At 40.1% G+C, this 23,014-nt stretch overlaps 1 protein-coding gene across 1 annotated transcript; it reads right to left on the bottom strand.

The window, feature by feature from the left end:
• Nucleotides 1-1,412: 1,412 nt before the first annotated feature.
• plcd3a (phospholipase C, delta 3a) lies at nucleotides 1,413-22,408 on the bottom strand. Its single transcript, XM_038705155.1, has 15 exons — nucleotides 22,033-22,408; nucleotides 15,215-15,382; nucleotides 9,794-10,022; nucleotides 8,579-8,708; nucleotides 7,825-8,050; nucleotides 6,378-6,579; nucleotides 6,109-6,253; nucleotides 5,663-5,815; nucleotides 5,422-5,574; nucleotides 5,188-5,338; nucleotides 4,921-5,037; nucleotides 4,509-4,687; nucleotides 3,930-4,065; nucleotides 3,564-3,713; nucleotides 1,413-3,473 (listed from the first exon to the last, which is right to left on the bottom strand). Exons 1-15 carry the CDS (start codon nucleotides 22,115-22,117, stop codon nucleotides 3,331-3,333), a joined length of 2,367 nt encoding a protein of 788 aa, XP_038561083.1. The 5' UTR covers nucleotides 22,118-22,408; the 3' UTR covers nucleotides 1,413-3,330.
• Between the last annotated feature and the right edge of the window lie 606 nt (nucleotides 22,409-23,014).

The raw sequence follows: 23,014 nt of genomic DNA, 5'->3' as shown, positions 1-23,014 counted from the left end.
AGACAGGAAGCACGGAGGGGATTTGCATGGTGCAAAACAAATTTCTGGTATTAATATATACAAATGTAAAGTGATAGAAATGCTATGGTTTCACTTTTTAATAAGACCCCCGGAATAAAGTGGTTGGAATTAAAGGCTTTATTACTGGTTAATTGTTTTATGAATGCTTTATATAGAGCATACGTTTTACACATTAAAGGATAAAACGGACAGGTACTTACTTACTAATAAAAAGTAATTTTTTTTTAGAAAGGTTCAATAATTTCCTGAAATAGCTGGGGGTTTTTTAGCAAATCTCTCTCAAACAGGAGTTAACTGGGGGACTATTTGCAGCCTATTTTCTGATAAAAGCAGTTGGATATAGTACCACTTTCAAATGAAACACCCTTTTTAAAGTGGTTGGAACTAAAGGCTTTATTACTGGTTAATTGTTTTATGCATGCTTTATATAGGCTATAGGATTCATTTTTGGCATTAAAGGACAAAATTGGCAATATTATTTATTTTTCATGTCAACAAAACCCATGGAAAGATGAAAATCAACGTGTTACTGCAGTACCTGCTGACGTCCTTATCCTGTCTGTGGCACGCAGACCTGCATGCCCCATATCGTTCCTTCTAAAGAGGTAGCCTATTAACTCACAAATATATAGTTTATTTTCTGAAAAGCTGGCCACTGTGGTTTTTAGCAATGGTCTCTTAAACAGGAGTAAATTATGTTTCTGGGGACTATTTGCAGCTGTGGATATGGTCCGCTATTCCAGCAGCAGGATGTTGTATTTTGGATTGACTCAAAATTGCCCATGTTTATCTGTAGGGACATGTCACACAGTGAAACAGTATGGCTTACTCATGTGTTGTTGGACAATTATGGAGGCCTATGGCACAGAGGCACACAGACAATGGTCCTTTAGTGGACCAAAATATGTTCTAATTAATGTGTTATTACTGGGATTTGATAACCATAAATAAAGCCATTATTTACAACTCTTCATAAAGATGCCCTATAGAGCTTTGACACACACAGTGTGAGCCTGAATCCAAGTCCATCAAAAACCTTTTATTCATTTTCAAATAGAGAAAGATAGCCCTGAGGTAGGCAAGATAGCTAGGAATGTTTGGTGAATGAAGCACAGTGTAATGCCACTTGTTTTAATTTTATTACACAGTGGTATAGTATAGTGTCCTACTTTATTTTGGCCTTGGCCTACATGTAGATCACTGGTCATCTGGATCTCCTATAGCTTGTCAGCTTGCAAGGAGTTTAGATGTTCATAAGGTAAACACAAATTAAATGCACTACCAATGTAATGTAGACATATTTCTCTATGTCTTCCTGTGCAACCCCCATCCCCCAATACACACACACACACTCTGTTTCAAACAAAGCAATAAGGGGGCTCACACAGCAATGTGTTATTAGTGCTTTTATGAAAACGGTATTTTCTCTAACACACATAATACTAACTGCCATTCACACAACATAGGCTATAAGCTTTCAAAATGCAAAGTCATCAACATTTGCTACATGCTATTGCAACCCATCCTGATCATATCTGTAATTAAAGTAAACCCTGTGCAGAACCTTTCATTACGGCACCATTTTATTATTAGGGAACCTCTTTATAAGAGTATTAAATGATTCACTGTAGCCTACAGTAATTGGTGGTTGTAATTTTTTAAGATCTAAATCTAAGGACCTGGCAACAAAAATAATTACTCAAGGTTGTCAAGAAGCCCACAGGCAAATATCCTAAAAACACAATTTGACTCACATCCTTATTTTAAAGTGTGAAGTGATGCAGACGCAAATACAACAATTTAACATTTTAAAAACATAAGTAAACATCTATCTGCAAGTCAGTTATCTGTACATTTCAAGTTCATTTGTAAGTTGTGAAAATAAATTGTTATTTGTCTCAGAAAATAAAATCTTTCTCCTGAGAGAAATTAAAAGTGCCAAGTATCTGATAAGACTATCTACCGTAAAACTTCAATTAAAAGCCTAGTCCCAATCAGCCTGTCCCTTTTACTGGCCTGGTGTGGCTTCATGTTTTCACAAATAAACACAGGTCTCAATTAGACCCCTTTTATAGAATTTCTTTGGTTGTAAAAAAGCCTCTTAAAGCCCACCGGGTCACTCGCTTGAGCCAGTTCTGTTAGTTTGTACATACAAATGTTTAAACTTTTCTAATTATGGACATATGACACATCGTAAGATTGGTAAGATTCTCCACAATTTAGTCGTTTAGTTCATTTTTCACAAACAATGAGCAGCAAAGTATTATTCAACAAGAAAGACAGGGAAAAAAGTGGCAACTCACTACTTTTAAAAGGTCATAAAGCCAGAATATGTGTCCATTCCTTGATGATTCCTACCGTTCTCTCTCTCTTAATGCGCATGAGGTTGGCCTAAATGCACTGTCTCTCAGAGCTAGAGCAAATGAATGATTCATAATTAATATGTTATCTGATCAAATGTTTTATACAATACTGGTAAATAATAGTAGGCGAGTAATACATGCCAGTTTAAATAAACAGCCTATTTACCATCTCTGCTGAGCAAGAGTTTTGTTGCGAAAGGAATTAAAGGCCTGTTCCAAATAGACGGCTGTCCTAATTATAGGCAGTGTGATTTTAGGGATTGAAGCAAATACAAGTCCTGGCTATTAATTGAAGTTTTACAGTAAATATTGATCATCGAAACATTATTACGTATTTGTAAAACAGTAATATATCATTTTGTATTCACAGCCAGTCACGCAGTCATTCCTACTTAGTGCTTATGAGGCAGCCTCAGTTAAGTAAGTGCTTTTTTTGTTTAAACTATTCTCACTCTTTTAAGTTTAAGCCAAATATTAAGTGTAAAAATGTTAAAATAATTCTCAAATCAAAACATATAAAAGGACGAAATAACACATCGGCTCAAAAGATTAAGAGAATAACCTAGACACACGAGTTGAGAACATTAAAATTAATTTTGTAACCAGTCCTATATCAGTATGTTTCATGAACCACAATACTCAGTGCTCTGTTTCCAGAGCACTCAGCACTGACGAGACTAGATACTCCCACAGTGTATCATGGATTCATTATCTAGCCCGGGGCAATTCATTTGCTAAGAGCCAGCGCACTTCTGCATTTCTGATAAATGACATCTTTCTCCCTGCATTGGGAAGTGGCTCAATGTAAACTGCACCACTTGAGGTCTGGACTGGGAGACCGGCTGGCAGCAGCAGTAGTCTCTCTCTCTCTCTCTCTCTCCTCACATTTAGAGCTCCTTTTCCAAAGCCCTTTGTTGTCAGCTTTCACACCTTGTTCAGATGCCCATCATGGCTTGCCTTTGGCAATGGCTATATGCTCGGCCACAGTTTTGATGGGAACTCCTTTGCGGATCACTTTGACATGGATGAAGAGTGTGGCGGGGGATAGACTGGAACCATCTGCCTTCAATAAATGAACATGTCGATAACCTGAGAAGAAAGAGTATGTTACTCAAATTTTAAACAACATGCCACATTGATGACTGTTCTATAATATGTACAGGGGATCTTTACAAGCACCTGTTCGTAGGCTTGTGAAAGGTACAGTAAACTGCCCCACAAAGTCATTTTTGGCAGTGTGATCATGGTCCTCCACTACAAATCGCACCAGAGCCAATTCAGGGACTTGCAACTGGAAGCTCAGAGTGCAGTCCCATCGTGGGTTAAAACCTGTAGAGGGCGCACAAGAGCTGTAAATCCATCATCCAGTATCCTCTACCTTTTAAACAAACTAATCGTGCTGCTTAATTCTGTCAAAAAACAGCAATAATTGGTTTTGAATAAAAATACAGTATTCACTCTCCTTAAAACATTCACAAAGGTAATATATGAGGTTGACACTTTATTGGTAATGCTTTATAGTGAATAATGAAGTCTGAGAATTACCATTGTTGTCAATGCGCTGGGTTTTATTTCTTGCATTATCAATAGCCACCCCATGAATTTCCACCCACACTTGTGGGTCCACAATGGAGCTGGCCTTCTCTGTGTTGATTTTTGGCAGCTGCTGTGCAGATATAATCTGAAAAACAAAATGTAATCAGTCACTTTTCATATCAATTTTATTTGTGTAGCTCACAAACACACATATGAAGGGCCTCACAATCTGTTCAGCATATGACATTTCAGATAAGGACCCCCCCCATGCCCTCCCCCAAAAAACAAAAAAAAACAACAAATATTTAACAGGCAAAACCGAAGAAATCTCTGATGGGAGAGGAGGGACACCTCGAACACCTTGCAGGATGAATGGACATGCAATAGATGTCGTGTACAGAGAAACAACAATAGTAAAATCACACTACGGTGAAACAGAGAATACTAGTTACATAGGCCACAAAAAAAGAGTATTGATCTAAATAAACAAAGTATGTCAGAAACTAAAAACCGTGCTCTACAATGTAACATCCAATTTTAAGATGGATTTACACTGTTGTAGCACTGTTGCTCAACGTTACCACTCACTCGTATAGTCAGCTGAGTGGGGACGTGACCGGGGCCTCCTCCCGTGTTCTCTGGGTTAAAGTTGGACGAGCGGCTGCGCAGGAAGCTCGGTTTGAGGATGTATCCACAGCGACCATTGGGGAGGAAGCGGCCCTGGTTCAGGTCCATCTGCTCCCCTGGTGTCTGGAAGTTCAGAGCCACTGCACAGCACAGAGAGTGGAGTCAGTGAATCACACGGAAAGCCTCATCACACATTTCAGCATCACTGAAGGCTGGGTGACATGAATGCTTTGTGATGTAGCAGCAATTTGTATACATGAGAGTCAGTACAACATTTCTTTGGCACTTACTGACCACATAATGTTTTTCAAATGAATTGCCTCAATTTGCCGCCATCATATCAGCATCCTAGCTTCTAGTGTGGAGTACTAACCCATCTGGCAGCCGCCGTTCCACATTTCCTGAGGATCATAGTTGGATGATTGGAGCCGCTGGCCGGAGGGGTAGATCCGGCTCAGCTGCCTGCTGTTGTGTCTCACAAAAAGCTTTCCTGCAAGTGAAAAGATCGAAAACTGCATGCCATGTTACACTGGAGGCTGATTATATTTTCTGTAGAATCAGCTGCAGTAAAGCAATGTCATAAAATCTTTTTGACTTTTTTTTCTATAATGTCAAGATGCAATTGTTTCCACTGTTGTACCTGAGTCCTTGATGAGCTTTAGGGCTTCACTTTCAGAGAAGGAGGACAATTCATTTGGAGGTTTTTCAGAAGCATTTTCAAACCCACTGAAGGGGACACTTCTGCAGTACACCACCAGCTCTGATAGCTCCGGGCTCAGTTTAGCACAGTCCTGGGAAGAACAAAGGCAAACATAATTGGTTGATTAGGTTCATTTTAACAGCTTCTCAGGCTTCTTCGTTCTCCTGAACTGACCTTTGCAGGATCCTTCTTAGGTGTGTTCTTATTGCTGCTTGCTGGTTCATCCTCAGAGCTTGAGGAGAAGCTGGCACAGCTGCCATTCTTGCCCAGCTGGCCCAAGTGAGGAATCAGCTTCTTCCCTTTTATCAGAATACGCCCCTTCAGCTCCTGCAACAAAGGTCATTGGAAAAAATTATTTAATCAGAAAACCAGACAGCCAGAGGCCTTTGAAGGGATCCAGCTGTGTGTGTTGTACCTCAGGAGAAGGAAGATCCTTCTGTGGCTGGGCAGAGAGGGGCTTGGTGAGCAGTTTGCTGCCCAAGATGGTGCGGAGGTGTTTGGCCATAACAGCCTGCTGCTCCAAAGAACAGTGGTTCTCCACAGACAGGATTAGAGGATATGGGGACGCCTAAAGAGAGAAACACAGGAAAACATGTAAGCCAAGCCATTAAAAAACATCACATAATAGCAATACAGGACCTTACACTCGAATGCTTTTGTATGTCAAAGCCAAAATACCACAGGGTTGTGTCAGAGCCAAGTAAGCAACCACAAGAAGTGCAGTAGGCTGTGACAGCGAGAAGTCAGGAATCTGGATTTGTTTACTGACGGACTACTTGCGTATTTCATAGTCAGGCACGAGGAGCTTCAAACATACTGTCATAGCTGAGGATTTACACCATCAGATCAAGCTCCTCTTACCTTGAAGGCGTACTGGTCGATGGTTTCAATGACCTCTTTGAAAGGCACTTTGGAGGTGAGAGTGTGGCCGTGGTAGATGACAGGTTCACCTTTATCTCCATCCCAGCAGTCCAGCTCCACACAGCGACAGCCCTGATTCAGAGCCCTGTCAGTGAAAAACACATAATTAATCTTACACCACAGGATGATCATACAAACTACGATAATCTAAAGTTTTTTATGATAAAATATGTGCTGTTTTAGGATGTTTAATGAGTCCTGAGAGATACCTGATGTATGGCTCAGTGCTGCTGGCACTGGTGACTTGGTCCTTGGTAAGGTAGGTGTTGTGTGACGAGGAGATGAAGTAATGGGCCAAAGGGTGGCTCATGTCCTGGTAGACTCTGGTATGGTCAGGGTTAACCACATCATTCTGCTGGGACAGCATGTACATGGTGAAACCATTCTGGGTCATGAACTGGTTCTTCTGGGCTGCAATAAATGGCAAAGTGTTTCCATCAAGTCAGTTTTGTTTTAGTGGGTTTATCAACAAATCTGGTGAGAGTTGAATTTAAGGGTTTAAACAACATCTAGGACGGGGGTTACATGGACAAACCTCCTTCTCTCAGTCTAGGATAAAAAATGTACGTGGCTTCTTTTATGAATTATTTTGACATCATTTGTGCTACTGTTACAATAGCTTAGCATTTTAGCTAAACGCTATAAAGTAGCTTGGCATTTAGCATTCCCACATCCCATAATTGTCATATAGTCTTGCTTTAATGTCTTACAGGGTGTGTTTTAAAAAAGACTTTAACCTCTGTTGCATATTTTTGTTTAGTTTTTTATGTCATAGCCCATATACAGTATATATACAGTATATAGATATGACTGACATTGTAAAAATTGTTTTTTATCATTTACTGTACAGGTACAGGTTATCAGTAAACATAACTTATTTTTTTTGATTGATTTGAACTCATTCAAATAAATAGAACTCAAAATCACTACTTTGACACCCTTTTCCTTGGATATTCTAATTTTTGTGGGTGGCATTTTGTTTTGTTTTTCAGCAACTTAGGCTACCATTGCTCATTGTAACTACTTATTTCTTCCTTAAAACAAACCACTCTCACTTCCGCAAACATAAACTATATTAAATTATTGTGCATAGGGCTGGTCGATATGGCCAAAAATGTTATCACGATAAAAACATTTCATATCATTCGATATCGATAATTATCACGATAAATGTCATTATTTCTTTAAAGTTTAAACGCTGATTTATGCTCCTGAGTGAAAGTCAATTGTGGTTAAACTTTTCTTTCTGGTCACTACAAACGCTTGATGCAATTTTCTTTCAAAAAAGATGATTAGTAAATCTTTTTTCAGTCCCTTTTTTCTCAACAAAATAAATATTTTAATAGAAAAATTAAGTGCTAATTAGTTTGTGATTCAAATGAATTAAATCAAACATTCAATGACGATATAATGAACATTTATTCTATTGTTCTTGAGGAAAATTATATTGCAATAATTATTAATAATTATTTTTGTTTTATTTCCCAGCCCTAATTGTGCAGCAGCCTCAGTTTTTAAATAGCAAATGCTTTCACAGGTACAGGCTGAATCATTATGTTCTCAGGAGACAGTATCAAAAGGGACATTCACTGTGTTTCTATGAAAATGGTATGGGTTCTTCCCTGAAAGCCTTTAATGAGCGCTTTTAGGACATACCCCAGTCATTGAGCTCATAGGTGAGTATGAGGCGCTGAGCGTGATTCAATGAGGCGTCTTCTCCTTGGTCTCCCAGGAAGTCACGCAGCTCAGCAGTGGCGAGCACACAACCATTACTCGAATAGTGTCTGAATACGGCATCCAGCTCAGGCCGTCGCAGCAGCTCCCTGCAGAACTCCTCAATCTCTATATGATCCAGACGACCATCGCCGGATCGGTCACACCTCTGGCATACAGGGAAAGGGATCAAGTCAAACAATCTAACACACACTGAGAAAGATAGACACATATCAAACTGAGCATGCTTTTATTTTGGGAGTGCTTCAAATTCCCTGTGGGGAAAGCATCTCCATAATAATTCATCCCATCTGTGCAAAGCACAGCATAAAAACCAACAATTCAGCTATAATAGAGAGCTGAGGGACATAGCAGGCAGAAATCCCCCACAATAAAGAAATAACTGGCTCTTGATTTGTTGTGGAGAACAGGAGGGAAGGGATAAAGATGTGGAGGGGAGCTGGTGGTTGGTCCGCCGCGGGGTTGGTAATTGAACACAGACTGCAGAATCCAGGGTGTCACAATAAACTAAGAAAAATATCACCAGCTCTACACCAGCTCTACATCTCTGCACAGTAACTCCTCTCTTCTTGCTTTTTTTGCTTTCAGTATTCAGCTCATCTAAATTACATCTACTGACCATAAACTATTTTACAGGTGCTAAAAACTGACACAATGTACATATGATGACGCTGACCTTGAATAAAGAGCGGGCATACTGCTCACTCAGGTCAATGTTGATCATCTGGAGCAACCGTTTGACCTCATCGTAGCTCATCTTGCCATCCTGATTCTGATCTGCTCGCTTCAGGTAGCATCGGATCCAAGTGTAGAGGATTAAGGAATAAAACCAGAGTAAAACCTAGAGACTACAGTCAAACAGTTATGGCAGTTTTTGGACAGATAACGTGCAGAGTGACACTTAAATCTCACAAATAACTGGATTATGCTTCCTGATGTGGATGTTGTTGTCAAGATAGAAGCATTAGAGAGTCTTTAATAAGCTCCATTCTGTCGTACTGCAGCTTTTTATTTGCTATTCAACCACTTGACACCTACTGTTTGCCCTGGATGGGGTTGTGGTCCCACCCCAGGTTTCTTTTTTTCTTTCCTTCCCTGCCCACATGAGAGGGTTTTGTTTGAAGTAAAAGTTCACAACACTCACTTCCCCAGTACACTGAAGTGGCATTGAAAGAGTTATTGGTTGCTGTAATCATCAGGGAAAATGCATTTTAAAGTTCAGTCGTATAGCTAGTATAGTTTCAACAAAAACTGAACAGCTAGGTCTAGCTAATGACTGGCAACTGGGTGCATACTGAAAGGTATAATCCAACTTTTGTTGATGCCATGACCTTGTGTGTTGCCTCAAAGTATCAAATAAATATGAATAAATATTACAAATAAATTAAATTATAAACACCACTGAACAGGCCCTTTTGTTGGGAGTGGTGCATTTACAATGTTTGGTGACATCTAGCTCTTGTTTCTATGCAGGTAGAATGCAATTATTGTAAGTCACTTTGAAAAAGTTGATAGCAACAAGACACTTATTTTAGTTTGTCACCTGCCTATAACACAGAAAACCACCTAGGCTACTATATGTTTACAGTGTGAAACATATTAAACGCTGTATAAAATAATTACCCTGATGATTTACCACAACACTAAAAATAGGGTAGAGAAGCAGAGATGATCGTAATGTTACACTCTACCTGACGCGTAGACTCATGTTGTCTTCACGCTATGAGAGATTGTAATTAACAGTGATAGTCAGACTATATTTAGAAAGGGTTTTTTTAACTAGTCATTACAGCTCACCTTAGCTATGCTGTGGACGTGGGACGGCACATGTGACAGTGCTGCCTCAGCTACACTATATTTATTCTAGCTTATTGGAAATTGGAAAGGATATTGGTCCAGTTTTTCATTCTGACTCATGTTGGCCACGTAATCCTTCAAAGTGCGGAGCCCTCGCACCCAGCGCTGAGCTTCATCCTCACAGGTACACAGCAGGTCCAGGCTCTTCCTGGCTCCTCTGAAGATCACTGTGAAGCACTGATTCTCCGACACTGATCCAGACAGAAGCCTCAGCGCCTCGGACTGGCAGCCTTCACGCACACACTCCACTTCTGTCACTGCGACTGGAAGAGGAGAGGGTGAAGAAAAAGAGAGGGAAGAAGAGTTCAGACCAAAAGAGTTCTTGTGTTATTGAGTAAAAAAATGATAAATTTGGGACAGTTCCAAATTACGACCAGTTGTCCCCCGGCAAAGTCTGTACCGAATTTTACATATTGTCATCTGATCACCCTACACACTTCTCGACAGGATAATTTTAACCTGCAACTTTATGGGTTAACAGCACACATACTGACACACGAATGAACGCTGGGCCTTCATTTTGTGCTCTTTCTGCTGACAGTTAAAGAGCAGGGCCTTTTATATATTTACAATCTCATCGCGGTGGCTGCACAGGATAACACAGGAGGGTTGATATTCAAATAAATAAAAACAAGACTAAAGAGTCTTCAGTCTCTGTTTGGCTTCGTTAGCTAAATGCTTACATGCTCATAATGAGATGTTAAGCAGGTATAATGGTTACCATGTTCGCCGTCAAAGTTGAGCATGCTAACATGTGCTAATTAGCATTTCACTAGCAAGAACCATACAATCAACAGATAACAGATTAAACTGGGCATAATGGACCCCCAAAATCTTCCAGTTATGTGAGAGCACTAGTTGATCTGAGATCTTTGAGATCTGAATGAATGTGATCATGGTATGCTTGGAATGACCAGTGTGATATGTATCAAGTGCTCAGGAATGGAAAGGAGGCTGAGAGGGTAGCTCGCATACTGAAGGATTGACCGGGGTAATGGATGGGAGAAAGCATGACTCGCGCCTGCCGGAAGAGGTGGTGGCACCAGGAATGGAAAGGCCACTGGAACCGATTCGGAGACGATCTGAAGTTGCTGTACTCTGGGATTCCAGAGTTGCAATTGGTTCACGAGGGTCTTGTAAGGGTTCAGGGTCACTGGACTCCGGAGAAAAGATGGGTGTAAGCTGGCCCGATTTATATGGAATGAGTCTGAATTGCAGTAATGACGCCGAAGGTCAAGATGAAGGGAAGATGCAGTGAAGTGAAACCCAAGAGCAGGTGTGGATGCATGCCGATGAATGAGATATGGTGGCGAGATCGAACGATCACATTGTACTAGTTGTGACGTGGCGGGAGCTCTTCAAGCTGGCCTGTAGCAAGAGAGAGGGCTATGCTGTTAGTGGTAAAGTTTGGCGACTATTCATCTATCCTGCAGCAGCAAAGGCCTTGGCATCCTGGTGCCGAAAGCATCCTGGTGCCGAAAGCCCCTTCTAATAGTAACAACTGTTCCCTCGAGACAACTTTTGTTTGAAACGTCACGTTCACTTGACCATTGGATGCAGTCAGGTTGGCAATGACTGGGAGTGAGCCGCGATGAGCTCTGGCATCCCGGTGCCGAAAGCCCCTTTTAGGTCGAACAACTCAAAATGATTTCAGCTTGAAACGACTGACGAAGGTCTGTTTGCTTGAATGACTTTAGACTATTTGTTTGTGACAAATTAAGCTCGAAACAACTTGAACTCGAACACTTAGTTCGAAACACCTGTTAGCTTGAAAAGACTTTGGATTGAAACAACAGTCTTTGGATTGAAACAACAGTCTAGATGAAATGACTGTTGGCTAGGTGATAGCTCGAAAAGGCTGTTAGCTTGACGTCTGCTTGAAACGACTGAATGCTCAACGTGAGCTATGCAGAATGCGAGAACGAAGAAGAGGATATGGGACGTGTGGGTATTTATGGAAATGCTGGCAATGACGTGATTGATGTGTGTTCCTGCTCCTGAAACTCTGCTAATTAGCTCCACTAAATACAAAGTACAGCTGAGGGAATGTAATTAGTTTTGCAGATATTTAGTCATTTTTAATTCATGTTTAGACATAAACCAAAGTAGAGCTGTATGATTAGTTGATTTATTGATTAGTCTATTTTCACAATTAATTCATCGTTTCACAAATCTTTCAAGCAAAAATGCCAAATATTTGCTGGTTACTGCTTCTCAAATGGGAGAATTTGCTGCTCGTTTTTTCTTTTTGGTTTTGGACTGCTGATCAGATAAAACATGCTATGTTCATCCATCACTTTGGATTCCGGGAAGTTATGATGATTGTTGACTTTTTTTTTTGTTTCATAGACTAAATGATGAATCACTTACTCAATAAATATGTAGATTATTCAATAATGAAAATAATCATTAGCTGCAAACCTAAACCAAAGTATCGGAAAAGACATTTTGATCTGGTGGTACTGGGTGAAATGTTAGCAAGTCACCAAAGTATTTAGGATTTGTTTGTCTGGGCACTATGCATGTGTGTATAAAATAGACTGAAAAATATTTCAAGTGGTGGACTGACAGACCAAGTTTGCCATTTTGCCAAAACAGTTGAGATTTCTTCAACTTAATGTGATCTGTTTATCTCATATTTGCAGAGCTCTGGGCAACACTGATTGCTATGAAAAAGACAGCCAAACACAAACACACGCTGGCTACTGGCTGATCCAGAGGAGCTCGTCTTGTTCTGCACTGGGATGTGTGTGGCCATCTCTCAGTTGGGTGCTAAGCAGTCTGCCCTGACAATAGCCTCATTCTCTTGCTGAAGGTCATAAAGCCTCTGCAGACCACCTCTTCAAAATTACTTCACATTCCTCCTTTGTGGTTATCCCAGAGACATGGCAAAAGTGGCATGCATGTGTGTGTGTGTGTGTGTGTGGTTTAGAAAGCAACAGTAGAAGTGTTAATTATTGGATTTTGTGCCAAGTGCTTTTTGAGCACAAGACACAGCATGAAATATAGGCGTCATATCACACTGGACCTGGAGATCTGCCTGGAGCTCAGCCAAGCGTTCATCCCAGATTCACACAAACACACGCTTAAACACACACAGATATGGTCGTCAGCAGCTTGCCAGTGGCATTATCACTATCTTCCCTCACACTGCTTGTTGTCATTATTGTAAGGAGTGTTACACGCTGCAATTCGACCACTCTGTGTCTATTTCTGGCGAGGCTGCAGCACAATCAAGACGGCCTTCACCACCCGCTGACCTGCCCCACCACCCACCCACGCTCTCCGTAAGGCCAGCGGGGGCTCACGTTAAACTGTGTTGCAACATCAGCGCAGACAGCACAAACGTGGCGAGACGTGGGAGAGCTAAACATCAAGGAGCAAGGAAGAAAATCTTCTGAGCATTTATAGTGTTTTTATGATTAGCACCCCAATCAGATGTAAAGTCTCTGTCTTTCTGTTTTATTGACTCCTCCAGGCATTTGTGTTCCTGTAATTTAGGCCACCAGTGTAACTCTGAGATGCTGCGATAGCGGACGCTGTCAAGACATCCTACTGACATCCTCAACTTCATTCCCTGAATAAATTCATTAAAGATATTGCCATGCATTATGGGCTTCACCTTTCACTATAATTTTATAATTTCCCTCACGCATGATGCCTTAAAAACACTGAGAGTATTAATTCACCAAAATAAATTGAATTGAAAAACAAAACACCATTTAAACAGCTTGTAAATTTAATATAGGAAAACTAATCTTGTTTTTCAGCCTGTTAACCTCCTGGAGTTTGTATGCTAATGAGAAAGACGGCAGGCTGAGATTTAAATGGGAATAGTATTTTACAGGATGTTTTCAGCCAACTGCAAGCCCGGCCAAGTAAACAGCATTCCAACCTACCTGCCAGATCTTGGTTTCTATCAATTGTTTTTTGTTTCTGTTTCCTGTTATCTGCTGTAATAGAACCCATTGATCTCACTTCTTTTTTGTGTTTTACACTGTTTCCCCTTTTTATCCACATGCAAAGGTCTCACTTTTGACCAGGCTGAAGGTTTTTCCAATAAACACGGTTTCACCTAAGAAGACACTTCACTACTAGATATCAAAGCCACCCTTGCACAATTTTTGTTGGTCCCTTCCTCCTTGGTCACTGCAGACAGTTTCGCTGTGAGATCCGCACTTTACACGACAGCTTAGCAAAGCAGAAGTGAGCCAGCATGCTGTACCTGACTCCTCACAAGTCTAGGTATACTATAATTATGAATTGTTACATAAATTACGTGTTGATTACATGATTATTTATTAGCCAGGTTGCAGAATCTATGATTAGTTTCCTTATTCACAAGGGAAACAAGCAACCACTTTAATGAGGCAAACTAGAGGAGAGGTCATGAGATAAAGCCAAGATAAAACAGCTCAACAACTCCAAACAATAAGCTGGCTGAATGAGCGCTCTGACTCACATCCCAGTCTGTACTGGACTGGTTGAAGGCCTGCTGGTTTGTTTCTACATTAATCCCCTGTAGATAAGCTTCCCTCCAGGCAAAGCCCCTTTCTCCTAATCTGATATCGCTTAAGTTTCCACTCTTTCCATAGTCGAAGACCAATTCCTATTCATGAGCACTCTCACTTTCAGAGCTCCATTTCCTCCTCAACCCTCCTCTCTTCTTAAAACTAACTCCCTTTTCCACCGTAAATCCTCACTCCTGATGATTAGTATGCTCAAGCCAGCCCACACACACCAGAGATGCTCACAAGTCTTTGAGCTAGAGTCCAAGTCAAGTCTCAAGTCTCTGAGCAAGAATCCAAGTCAAGTCTCAAGTCTCGTGGTTATTACGAATGTTTTATCACCTGCTGCGTTCAATCCAGGTTGCTAATAAAACTTCATAGCTGTAAGGAATACTGTTAAACCTATTTTTCATTTACAGAGCACAACCATGTAATGTGCAATGCAATTAATGACAGCTTATTAAATACTGTAAGTCAAAAAACCCTGTTGAAACCAAGTGTAAAGTTAACTAAATAATACTGTAAAGTTACAACAATAAAGCTGTAACCTGTTTTTAACTTACAGAGCACAACCATAATGTGCAATGCAATCAATGACAGCTTAAACTACTGTAAGTCGACACACCCTGCAGACTCTCAAACCAGTGTAAAGTTAGGCTATAACTAAATAAAACTGTAATGTTACATGATCAACAATAAACCTGGAACCTCTTTCCAGCCAACGGCAATAATTAACCTGATGGCAGCCAGCGGGACGTAAATGATTACGTTAACTGACCACCACAAGTTTGGCAAGTAAACTCAAGTCGAGTCTCAAGTCTTTTGAGGACGAGTCTCACGTCGAGTCTCGAGTCACTGTGTGTGCGACTTAAGTCGCACTCGAGTCCGAGTCTCTGACACACACACACACACACAGACACAGAGACACAGATTTTAGCAATACTTACATGTCTGCTGGTTTTTTGCTTTGCGGGAGCTCTTTGTGGACTCGCACCACACGGTGAGTCCGTCTTCCAGCAGCCGCAGGTTGCGGCTCTTCTGCCATCTCTGAGAGCGGACCTTCACCATGTTGGAGCCCTGCATCATCATGCGAATGTCCTCATTGTCCAGCAGCCCTGGACACACACACACACACACACACACACACACACACACAAAACAAACGTTTTGTGGAAGTTTTAATGTAAAAATAAACTGATTCAGTTTGACATCAGCAAGTATGACTTGGCCCTGTGCTGTTTTATTGTGACGACAAACAGACTTAATGTAATGAGTCTAATGAGGTTCATCAGAAGTTCATACTGTGTCGAATGAACTGTGTTCATACAGTCGCCCATCTTCCCTATCTTGTCACATTGTTGGCAAAGTCTATATCACATAGCAAAATGAGAAAAACGCTACAGTTACAGTGAAAGATCCTTAAAGTATCACAAAAAAAGTCCCTGAGAATATGATAATAAGAATATGATAAGAAATACTTTAAAGTGCAATAATGTTTCTAAAACCTGACCTCTTAGTACCATAGAAACAAGGACGTCACTTTGTGTTGAAAACATAAAGGCTCAGATTAGGGGTGTGATGATAAACCTGGGTCAGAAGACCTCATGATGCAGAAGAACAAGATAAGAAGATTTTTAACACTATTTTGAAGAAATATTTGATGCTGAAATATATTAACGGGGGTCCTTCCCCACAAGATTTTGACCATTAAACTCGTAATTTTCTACATTTTCTGCTCCAATTTACAGTGAAACTATATTTAAATTGCATTGCGTTTATTATTTATTGTGCAAATAAACCTATCTCAAAGCATTGTCATTTGTTAGTTAATATTTCTTGCTGCTGTTTTTCAGAACATTTTTTACAAATGCTTTCAAAATGTGGTGGGGACATGTCCCCAGCATCCCCAGTGTAAATGACACCTATGCAAAGAAAGAAAATAACTTCTCTGAGGAATTTTGTAGTTATATTGTAGTTTTTTGTTGCTGTCTACAGCCATGCTAGCGGCTTTGTGAGGCTGTGATTAGCCACTACAGAGCTTGGAGCTAAATGCTACCATGCTCACCATCTTAGTTTGGCGTGTTAGCATGACAACGTTTTCTAAATAGCACTAAACAAAAAGCATATGAGGAATGTCATTCTTTTTACAGATATTTGGTCATAAACCATTGGACTATTTAAAATGTAGACTCTATGCTGGCGCAAGATGGCATGTTAAGCAATCACCAAAGTTATTATAATTTATCCTGATGGGGACATAAATTTGTGCACCACATTTCATGATTTCAATAGTGAGATTTCCCTCAAAACCACAAATGCAAACTTCATGGTGACACTAGAGGAGAAGTCAGAGGACCTCCCCTCCAAAATTAGGCAGCATGAATGCCAACACAACATTTTATAGCAATCCATCCAATAGTACAGATCAACAACTAACTAAAAAATAAAACCTTACAAAAGTCCTTACAAAAAAATTTAAAAATGTGTCAAAAGAAATACTGTAAGGTACAATCATTTTCTCAGTACTAAGTACCATAAAAACATTATAAGTCCCTTCAGGAATTCTGTAGTTATACTGGGATATTTTTGTTCTTGTCTGTCAGGTTAACTCAGGGAGTGAGGTATCTGCTCTGAGAGTCAACTAAATCATAGAACAGCAATATATCCCTGAAAAAAGACCGTGGCTGTATTTTTAAAGCTGACCTCACAAATATAGTCAACACTTTTCTTTTTTTACACCCTAAATGCAAGCTTGTGTTTTATACACAAACCTCGGAGGGAATGGCCAGAAGTTTATACTGGTCATAAAAAAGGTTTCAGTGTCATGGATTGTCTTGAAAACTGACTCTATGTTTCTCTATCTGTTTTCTTTCAGTCTAGACTTTTTAAATTCAGAATAAAGCTGAGAGAAATCGAATGCTGAGATGTGAATCTGTCATGATAATTTGTAGATTTTTTTCTCTCTTGGGGCAGCGGCAGGCCAACAGACAGCAGAAAAAGGAGTTACAGTGTAGAAAGTTTCAAAGTGTTTGTCTCACTGTACCATTAATACTGGTTCTTCCTAGCTATTACCATCAATGGAAATGTAATCAGGAAGTTAAAACAAATGCAGAGCCTCAGAACGGATTATGATTTGTTGTGAGCACTGAAAGGATCGGAGCATGGGAGACAGGAATAAGCAGGAAGCCTGAGGGATCTATAGCCATGGTGAACACACAATAAATGTTTCAGTTGACAGTCATGTGGTATCAGTGAAACAAAGAGATGAAAAAACAAGTAACTATGCAGTGTTTGGTGCATGTGCTATAGCTTGTAAAAATTAACAAAAAAGGTTTTACAATCGTGTACAAAGTCACTCACAAGGCCATTTGTACAAGAGCTGGACTGCATTAAATAGAGATTAAAGTAGGGCTGACACAATCTTTCACTTATTTATTTGTCAATCACCAGAGAGTTAATCAGCAACAGTGGATAATCATTATGAAATCTTTCTAGCAAAATGCCAAACAATCACGTCCCATTGGTTTCTTTTTGCTTTCCTCAAACATTTTATAGACCAAACATTTAACTGATTAATTACAAACAGAAACTGGCAAAATAATCAACAATGAACAAACTTGCTACAGTAGTTGCAGCTCTAGTTCAAAGCTATGTATGGTTTTGAATGGCAGAGTTGAAGTAGAAAGGACATGCAGGGAGTGTTTACAAAGTAGTTTCTCTGACTCTCATTCCATACTTCAAATATGACAAATGGGTCAGGGAGCAATCCAATACTGTGGAGTGGAGATTTTTGCATGAGTCAAACTTAAAATTATGTAAAATGTACTCAACTTTTTGTGAACAATTATTACAGTATTCCAGTTCTTGGGGGGCATTTCTGCAATTATTTGATAGAGTAGGTTTAGAGTTATCAAGAAATTGGTGGAGATAGAGAGTGTGAGGATGATGTGTATCAAAGGCCCTGAGCTGAATTTCACCAAGGAACAGGGAAGGACATTTTCTAATAACTGGAAAACGTTCAAACATTTAGGCTCAAAACTGGTTTGAAGGTCCTGAAAAAATGCAAACTTACATTTGTCACAACTTTTACTGTTAAAATGAAATGACAAAATATATATTTAAACGTTTAGTTAGGAACCGGATTATAGCAAACAGCTTTGTCTGCACAAGTATGCAACTCCAGCTTTACAGTACAAGTCTTCATAAAGGACATTCAGCTATGCCTCATTGCTTCTTTTGCAGGGATGAATGGAACCTCTCACAGGGAGTTTTCTCTTTCAGAACTGTTCAAAGGAGAAGTCTAAACAAACTCTAACTCATGTCAAAATCTTCTTCATGGCTTGGTCTCTTCTGCTCACTCCTGAAGATTTGTCCAGACACAGTGGGCATACTTTATTTCTCTTTGCCTTAAATCACAGGCATCACACTGTCAGTGCCAAATGGCTGACAAAGTTCCTCAGAGGACCCCTAAAGCTCTAACAGAAAATGCTCTTAGCCCCCACCCCCACCCCAGACTAGAGGCAAACTGGAGCTGTGGGTCTTGCCCATCAGTGTCGAACACAAAGAAATCCTACCAACCCTCCATCCAAAAGAAGCCTCTTTCTCAACGGCATTACCATGCAAGGAATTCTCAGAAGCAGAGCACATGGACTTCATTAACTGCGGGTCATTGACCCTGCTCAGCTGCTCAAACTGCCTTAACTGCCCAAACAGCCTTAACTGCTTCTGTCTCAGCTCATTACTTCACCTTTTATAATTGCCTCTCCTTCCTTAACCAAATTCTTGCCTTTCCACCTGCATCATTGTGATATCCAACCACAACAGAACAAGTGAGCACAAGTCTGCATGTGCGTGCCTTATTTTTCAATGCACATTCACATTTTGATACATTATACACTTCTGAAAGCCTATTCATAAGGGTTTAACTGGAAGGATGGGCATGATTATTTAGGCTCAACAGCTGAAATGTGTTTTCTTTTCATTGTCTCCTGCTGAACATCTGGTTGACATTCACTTCATCAGATGGCCAAAGCCAAGTATTTCAACACAGCACAAAAGAAAAACTTCAAAAGCGGCAGATTTAGCATTGTTGGAGGAAAAAAAGCACAACCATATTACCTGCCCCATGAGGCTTTACTTTAGCACAGCAGTGCTTTGAGCTTAATGCTAAGAGTCTGCATGCTAACTCGCTCACAATGGCAATGCTAACATGCTGATGTTAAACAGATATCACGTTTACCATCTTATATTAGCATGTTAGCATGCTAACATTTGTGAAATAGCACTAAATACAAAGTATAGGCTGATGGGAATGTCATAGTTTTACAGATTTGGTTAGAAATTAAAGTATTGGACAAATTAAAAATGTGACAATATATTGAAAGCTAAGGGATCCCCACAGTGAGTTCATCCTGTGTGGGACATGAATGTGTGTACCAAATTTCCTGACATTGAACGGTGGACATTTTACCTAAAAGTGCAAATGTGAACCTCATAGTGTTGGTGGAGGAAAAGTCAGGCAGTCATGGATCAGCAGTGAGAAAACAATAAACATTCAAATCAGTCCCATAAGGCATATTTCTCTGAGGGTGTATCAACAATGTTGAGCAGCGGGGACGCCTTCAAAACTGAGGAGAGGATCAGAAAGACAATAATCATTTCAGATGGTCAGTAATAGATTGTGTCTGCATGAGTCCTCTTCACTCGGGCCCACATACCAGCTCCTCCTGGAACACGGTTCATGTTTCTTTCAGCATAACCAGCCAGCTAGCTAGGATTCTACACTTGTATAAAGATAGACACTTAAAGGTGTTGTTGATATGATACGTGTGATGGGAAAATGTAATTTTCTAAGTTCATGAGAGGGCTCTGACAGAAGGGCAGTCCTCTGTACATCTTTCAGGTCCAGTCTTTAATGAAGGTTATGATATCCAGATGATCTGAGGAAAGCCTAACTACAACAAAAAAAACAACAACTTTGGAGTTGTGACTCTAAGCGACCTCGTCTGATCGGAGCCAGATTACCCAGAAAAAGGATTAGAACTTTTTTTTTATTTTGAAATGATGAATTTCTGCCAATGGTTTTTGGACAGCACACATCTGAACATGCAAGCAAAGCAGCCCCTTTGTATTCAGCAGCATTCAGCTCGCACATTGGTTTTGTCTTTCATAATGAATGACACACTAATAAGCTGCATATGGCCACACAGTGAGAAATCTTAAAACGAACAAGTAGTCCTGTGACACCTCACGACACAAAACCTCTCACTTCACTTTGTTCCACTCTGTAAATGACAAAACTATGTGGTGTATATGTTTTCCATTTGATGTAAGTAAGGATTGAAAAGCTGCTAAGACATTGTGGGTTGCAGGCCACCAGACTGATTTATGACAGCACAGAAAAGTAGTTGGGGGGGGGTCGACCAGAATTAGCGGGACATTCAAATATAGAGATGACAGTTGCGTATTACATTTTCAGGCACAGAGATACAGTTTCACAACTCAAACATCAGCAATGCTTAAACAAGTGTCTACATAGTGTCAGAGTTTCAGCATAGTCTTCTTTGGAGCAGTAAGTAAGTTATTTGAACACCAAAATAAACACACGTGAAACATTACAAGAACAGAAAAGGGAATTTCACAAAGAAACTTTGTGGAGGAAAGTTACGCAAACTGTTTTTTATTGTGAATAATCCTTGTTTTGCATGTATTTTAAATGTCCCAAATATAGTTCTCAGTATATTTTATAAACAACTTTTCAAATCTTGACGGCATGCTGTTAACTTTATTATTATATTGTAAACCTGCCAAAGAACATGAAAGAACATGAAAGAATACATACATTTTATTATTGGCTGCAAAGCACATTTTACATTTGTATAGAATAAAAAGGTTAAAGGACACGCACAGCATTAACATTGGTCCAATTTCTAGACATCTTTTCAGACTTTCTGACAGGTGCTCTGTTGCTGCTCAGCGGGTGTCTATTTTGGGGCAAGGTGTGACAGTGAGCTGAGGGGGCTTGTGTGAAGGGGAGGAAGTAGGCTTGGATGGGAAGGGTGAGGAGCCTGAATCACACAAGTGGGCTGGTGAGCAGTTCAGCTCTTCATAAACACATGATCACTTCAGCTACACCCACACACGCTGTCCAATTTTGTCTGTATTTGATGTGTCAGTGAGTTGTTATTATCTCATTTCATATTTATCTCATCTCATCTATCACATCTGTCTTATATTGTTGTCTCTAATAAAATTCACTTATTTCTCGCAGGACACTAGTTCACAACCCCATGGACAGGTAGTACAGTGCGGCACGAGCAAACAAATCAAACTAGCCCGTTTTCAGACTTTAAATTATACCAAATAATCATCAAATAAGTAGCCTATGTAAGTAAGTCAGTAGTCAGCAACAGCAAGCTATTTAAGGATAAAAAATATCACAACACTGGTACTTTTATAGAAACAGTGTGGATGACACAAAATATAGACATAGGCATGATAAAAGCCTCTTCATCACTACTAAAATACAAGACACCTCTGTAACTCCTTGCTGACATGTTATGTTAACATAAACATGGTGGGAATCACTAAAATCCTTATGCACTCACTAAGAATGTCATGGTGATACTGAGGTAGAGCACAGGAGAAACACATGCTCGCTATAAAGTGACATATTTAAGTCCTCTCACTAACATGACGGCGTATATCTCTCAGTTAGGTTTGTGGCAACTGAGGGGAGAACTTATAAGTTTGGAGGTTTCCTTACCGAGCATCCTGCTGGGGTCCATCGCCCCCACTTTCCTCCTCTGCTGTCTGGGACTGGGGTCCGCTGACTTGCCGCTTCCAAACATTGTTCCAACTTACGGAAACTCCGGCGAAAATAACTGCAAGCAACAAACTGTAACGCCAGAGGCTCGCCTGTTCACCCTGGGTAAACATTAAGTGTGAGAGCACAGGTGCAGATTTGTGCTGTCCGAGAAAGGCCTTGCACAGAGAGAGAGAGAGAGAGAGCAGGAGAGAGAGAGCCAAGCTCAAGAGTTATTCCTTTTCCACATGTAAAAAAAGTCCCTCCCCGACGCTGATGTTCGTGCCTTTTCGTAATACGACTCTAAACAAGGCGCACACTTTAGCCTACGCCCACCTCCTGGGCCCCAACAAACAAGGAGAACTGACTAACATGAAAGGATGGTGAAATCCTTGCGCACGATTAATCCATAAATCTGATAAAACGTCTCTGTGCAATGATCTTTGAAAAAAAATAAATCACGTTACCCACTTAAACGTAAACTGCACTTTAGTCCCATGGCATCTCACCTAATAGCAGTTTGGAGGGAACAGGAAAGGTGTGTGGAATCTCATCCAATTAGAATTCATATTTTTTTTTAATTCAATGCCGGCAGGACAAGGAGATAGATTATTTTGGTAACATAGCCTATATGGAAACATCTAGACTTCTCTATCCTGTTTCATTTACAACGTTCCACTATTTATTTCTACCTGCAGTCCAGTATAGGCTACAGCCTTGGGAACAAATTTTATGACTATATTTTGGAGAAAATATATCCCCCATTGCCAGTAAAATTGTTCTAATGGGCAGATATTCCTGACATTATCTCAGGTTTTGATATCCAAAAAGGGTTTGAACTCAAATGAAAGACCAATTCCCACCATGTTGGCTTTAAAGTTATTATTTTAAGGGGAAATATAATATTGTTTAAATATGATAAACGTGTGTTTCCTGTGTATGG

Source organism: Micropterus salmoides, unplaced genomic scaffold, assembly GCF_014851395.1.
Source record: "Micropterus salmoides isolate LMB-PRFRI ecotype aquatic unplaced genomic scaffold, ASM1485139v1 Ms_hic_scaffold_10, whole genome shotgun sequence".
In the NCBI taxonomy this organism is placed as follows: Eukaryota; Metazoa; Chordata; class Actinopteri; order Centrarchiformes; family Centrarchidae; genus Micropterus; species Micropterus salmoides.
This window is presented reverse-complemented; position numbering and strand designations above follow the sequence as displayed.

Bases quoted from the DNA above. Each gene is read 5' to 3' on its own strand.
- plcd3a (XM_038705155.1), bottom strand. From the start codon at position 22,117: ATGTTTGGAAGCGGCAAGTCAGCGGACCCCAGTCCCAGACAGCAGAGG. The intron at 8,709-9,793 runs ATATCCTTTCCA...AATCCTCTACAC, and splicing joins CAGAATGAAAAACTGGACCA to TTGGATCCGATGCTACCTGA. The intron at 5,816-6,108 runs GTAAGAGGAGCT...TTCTCTCTTTAG, and splicing joins TCGACCAGTACGCCTTCAAG to GCGTCCCCATATCCTCTAAT.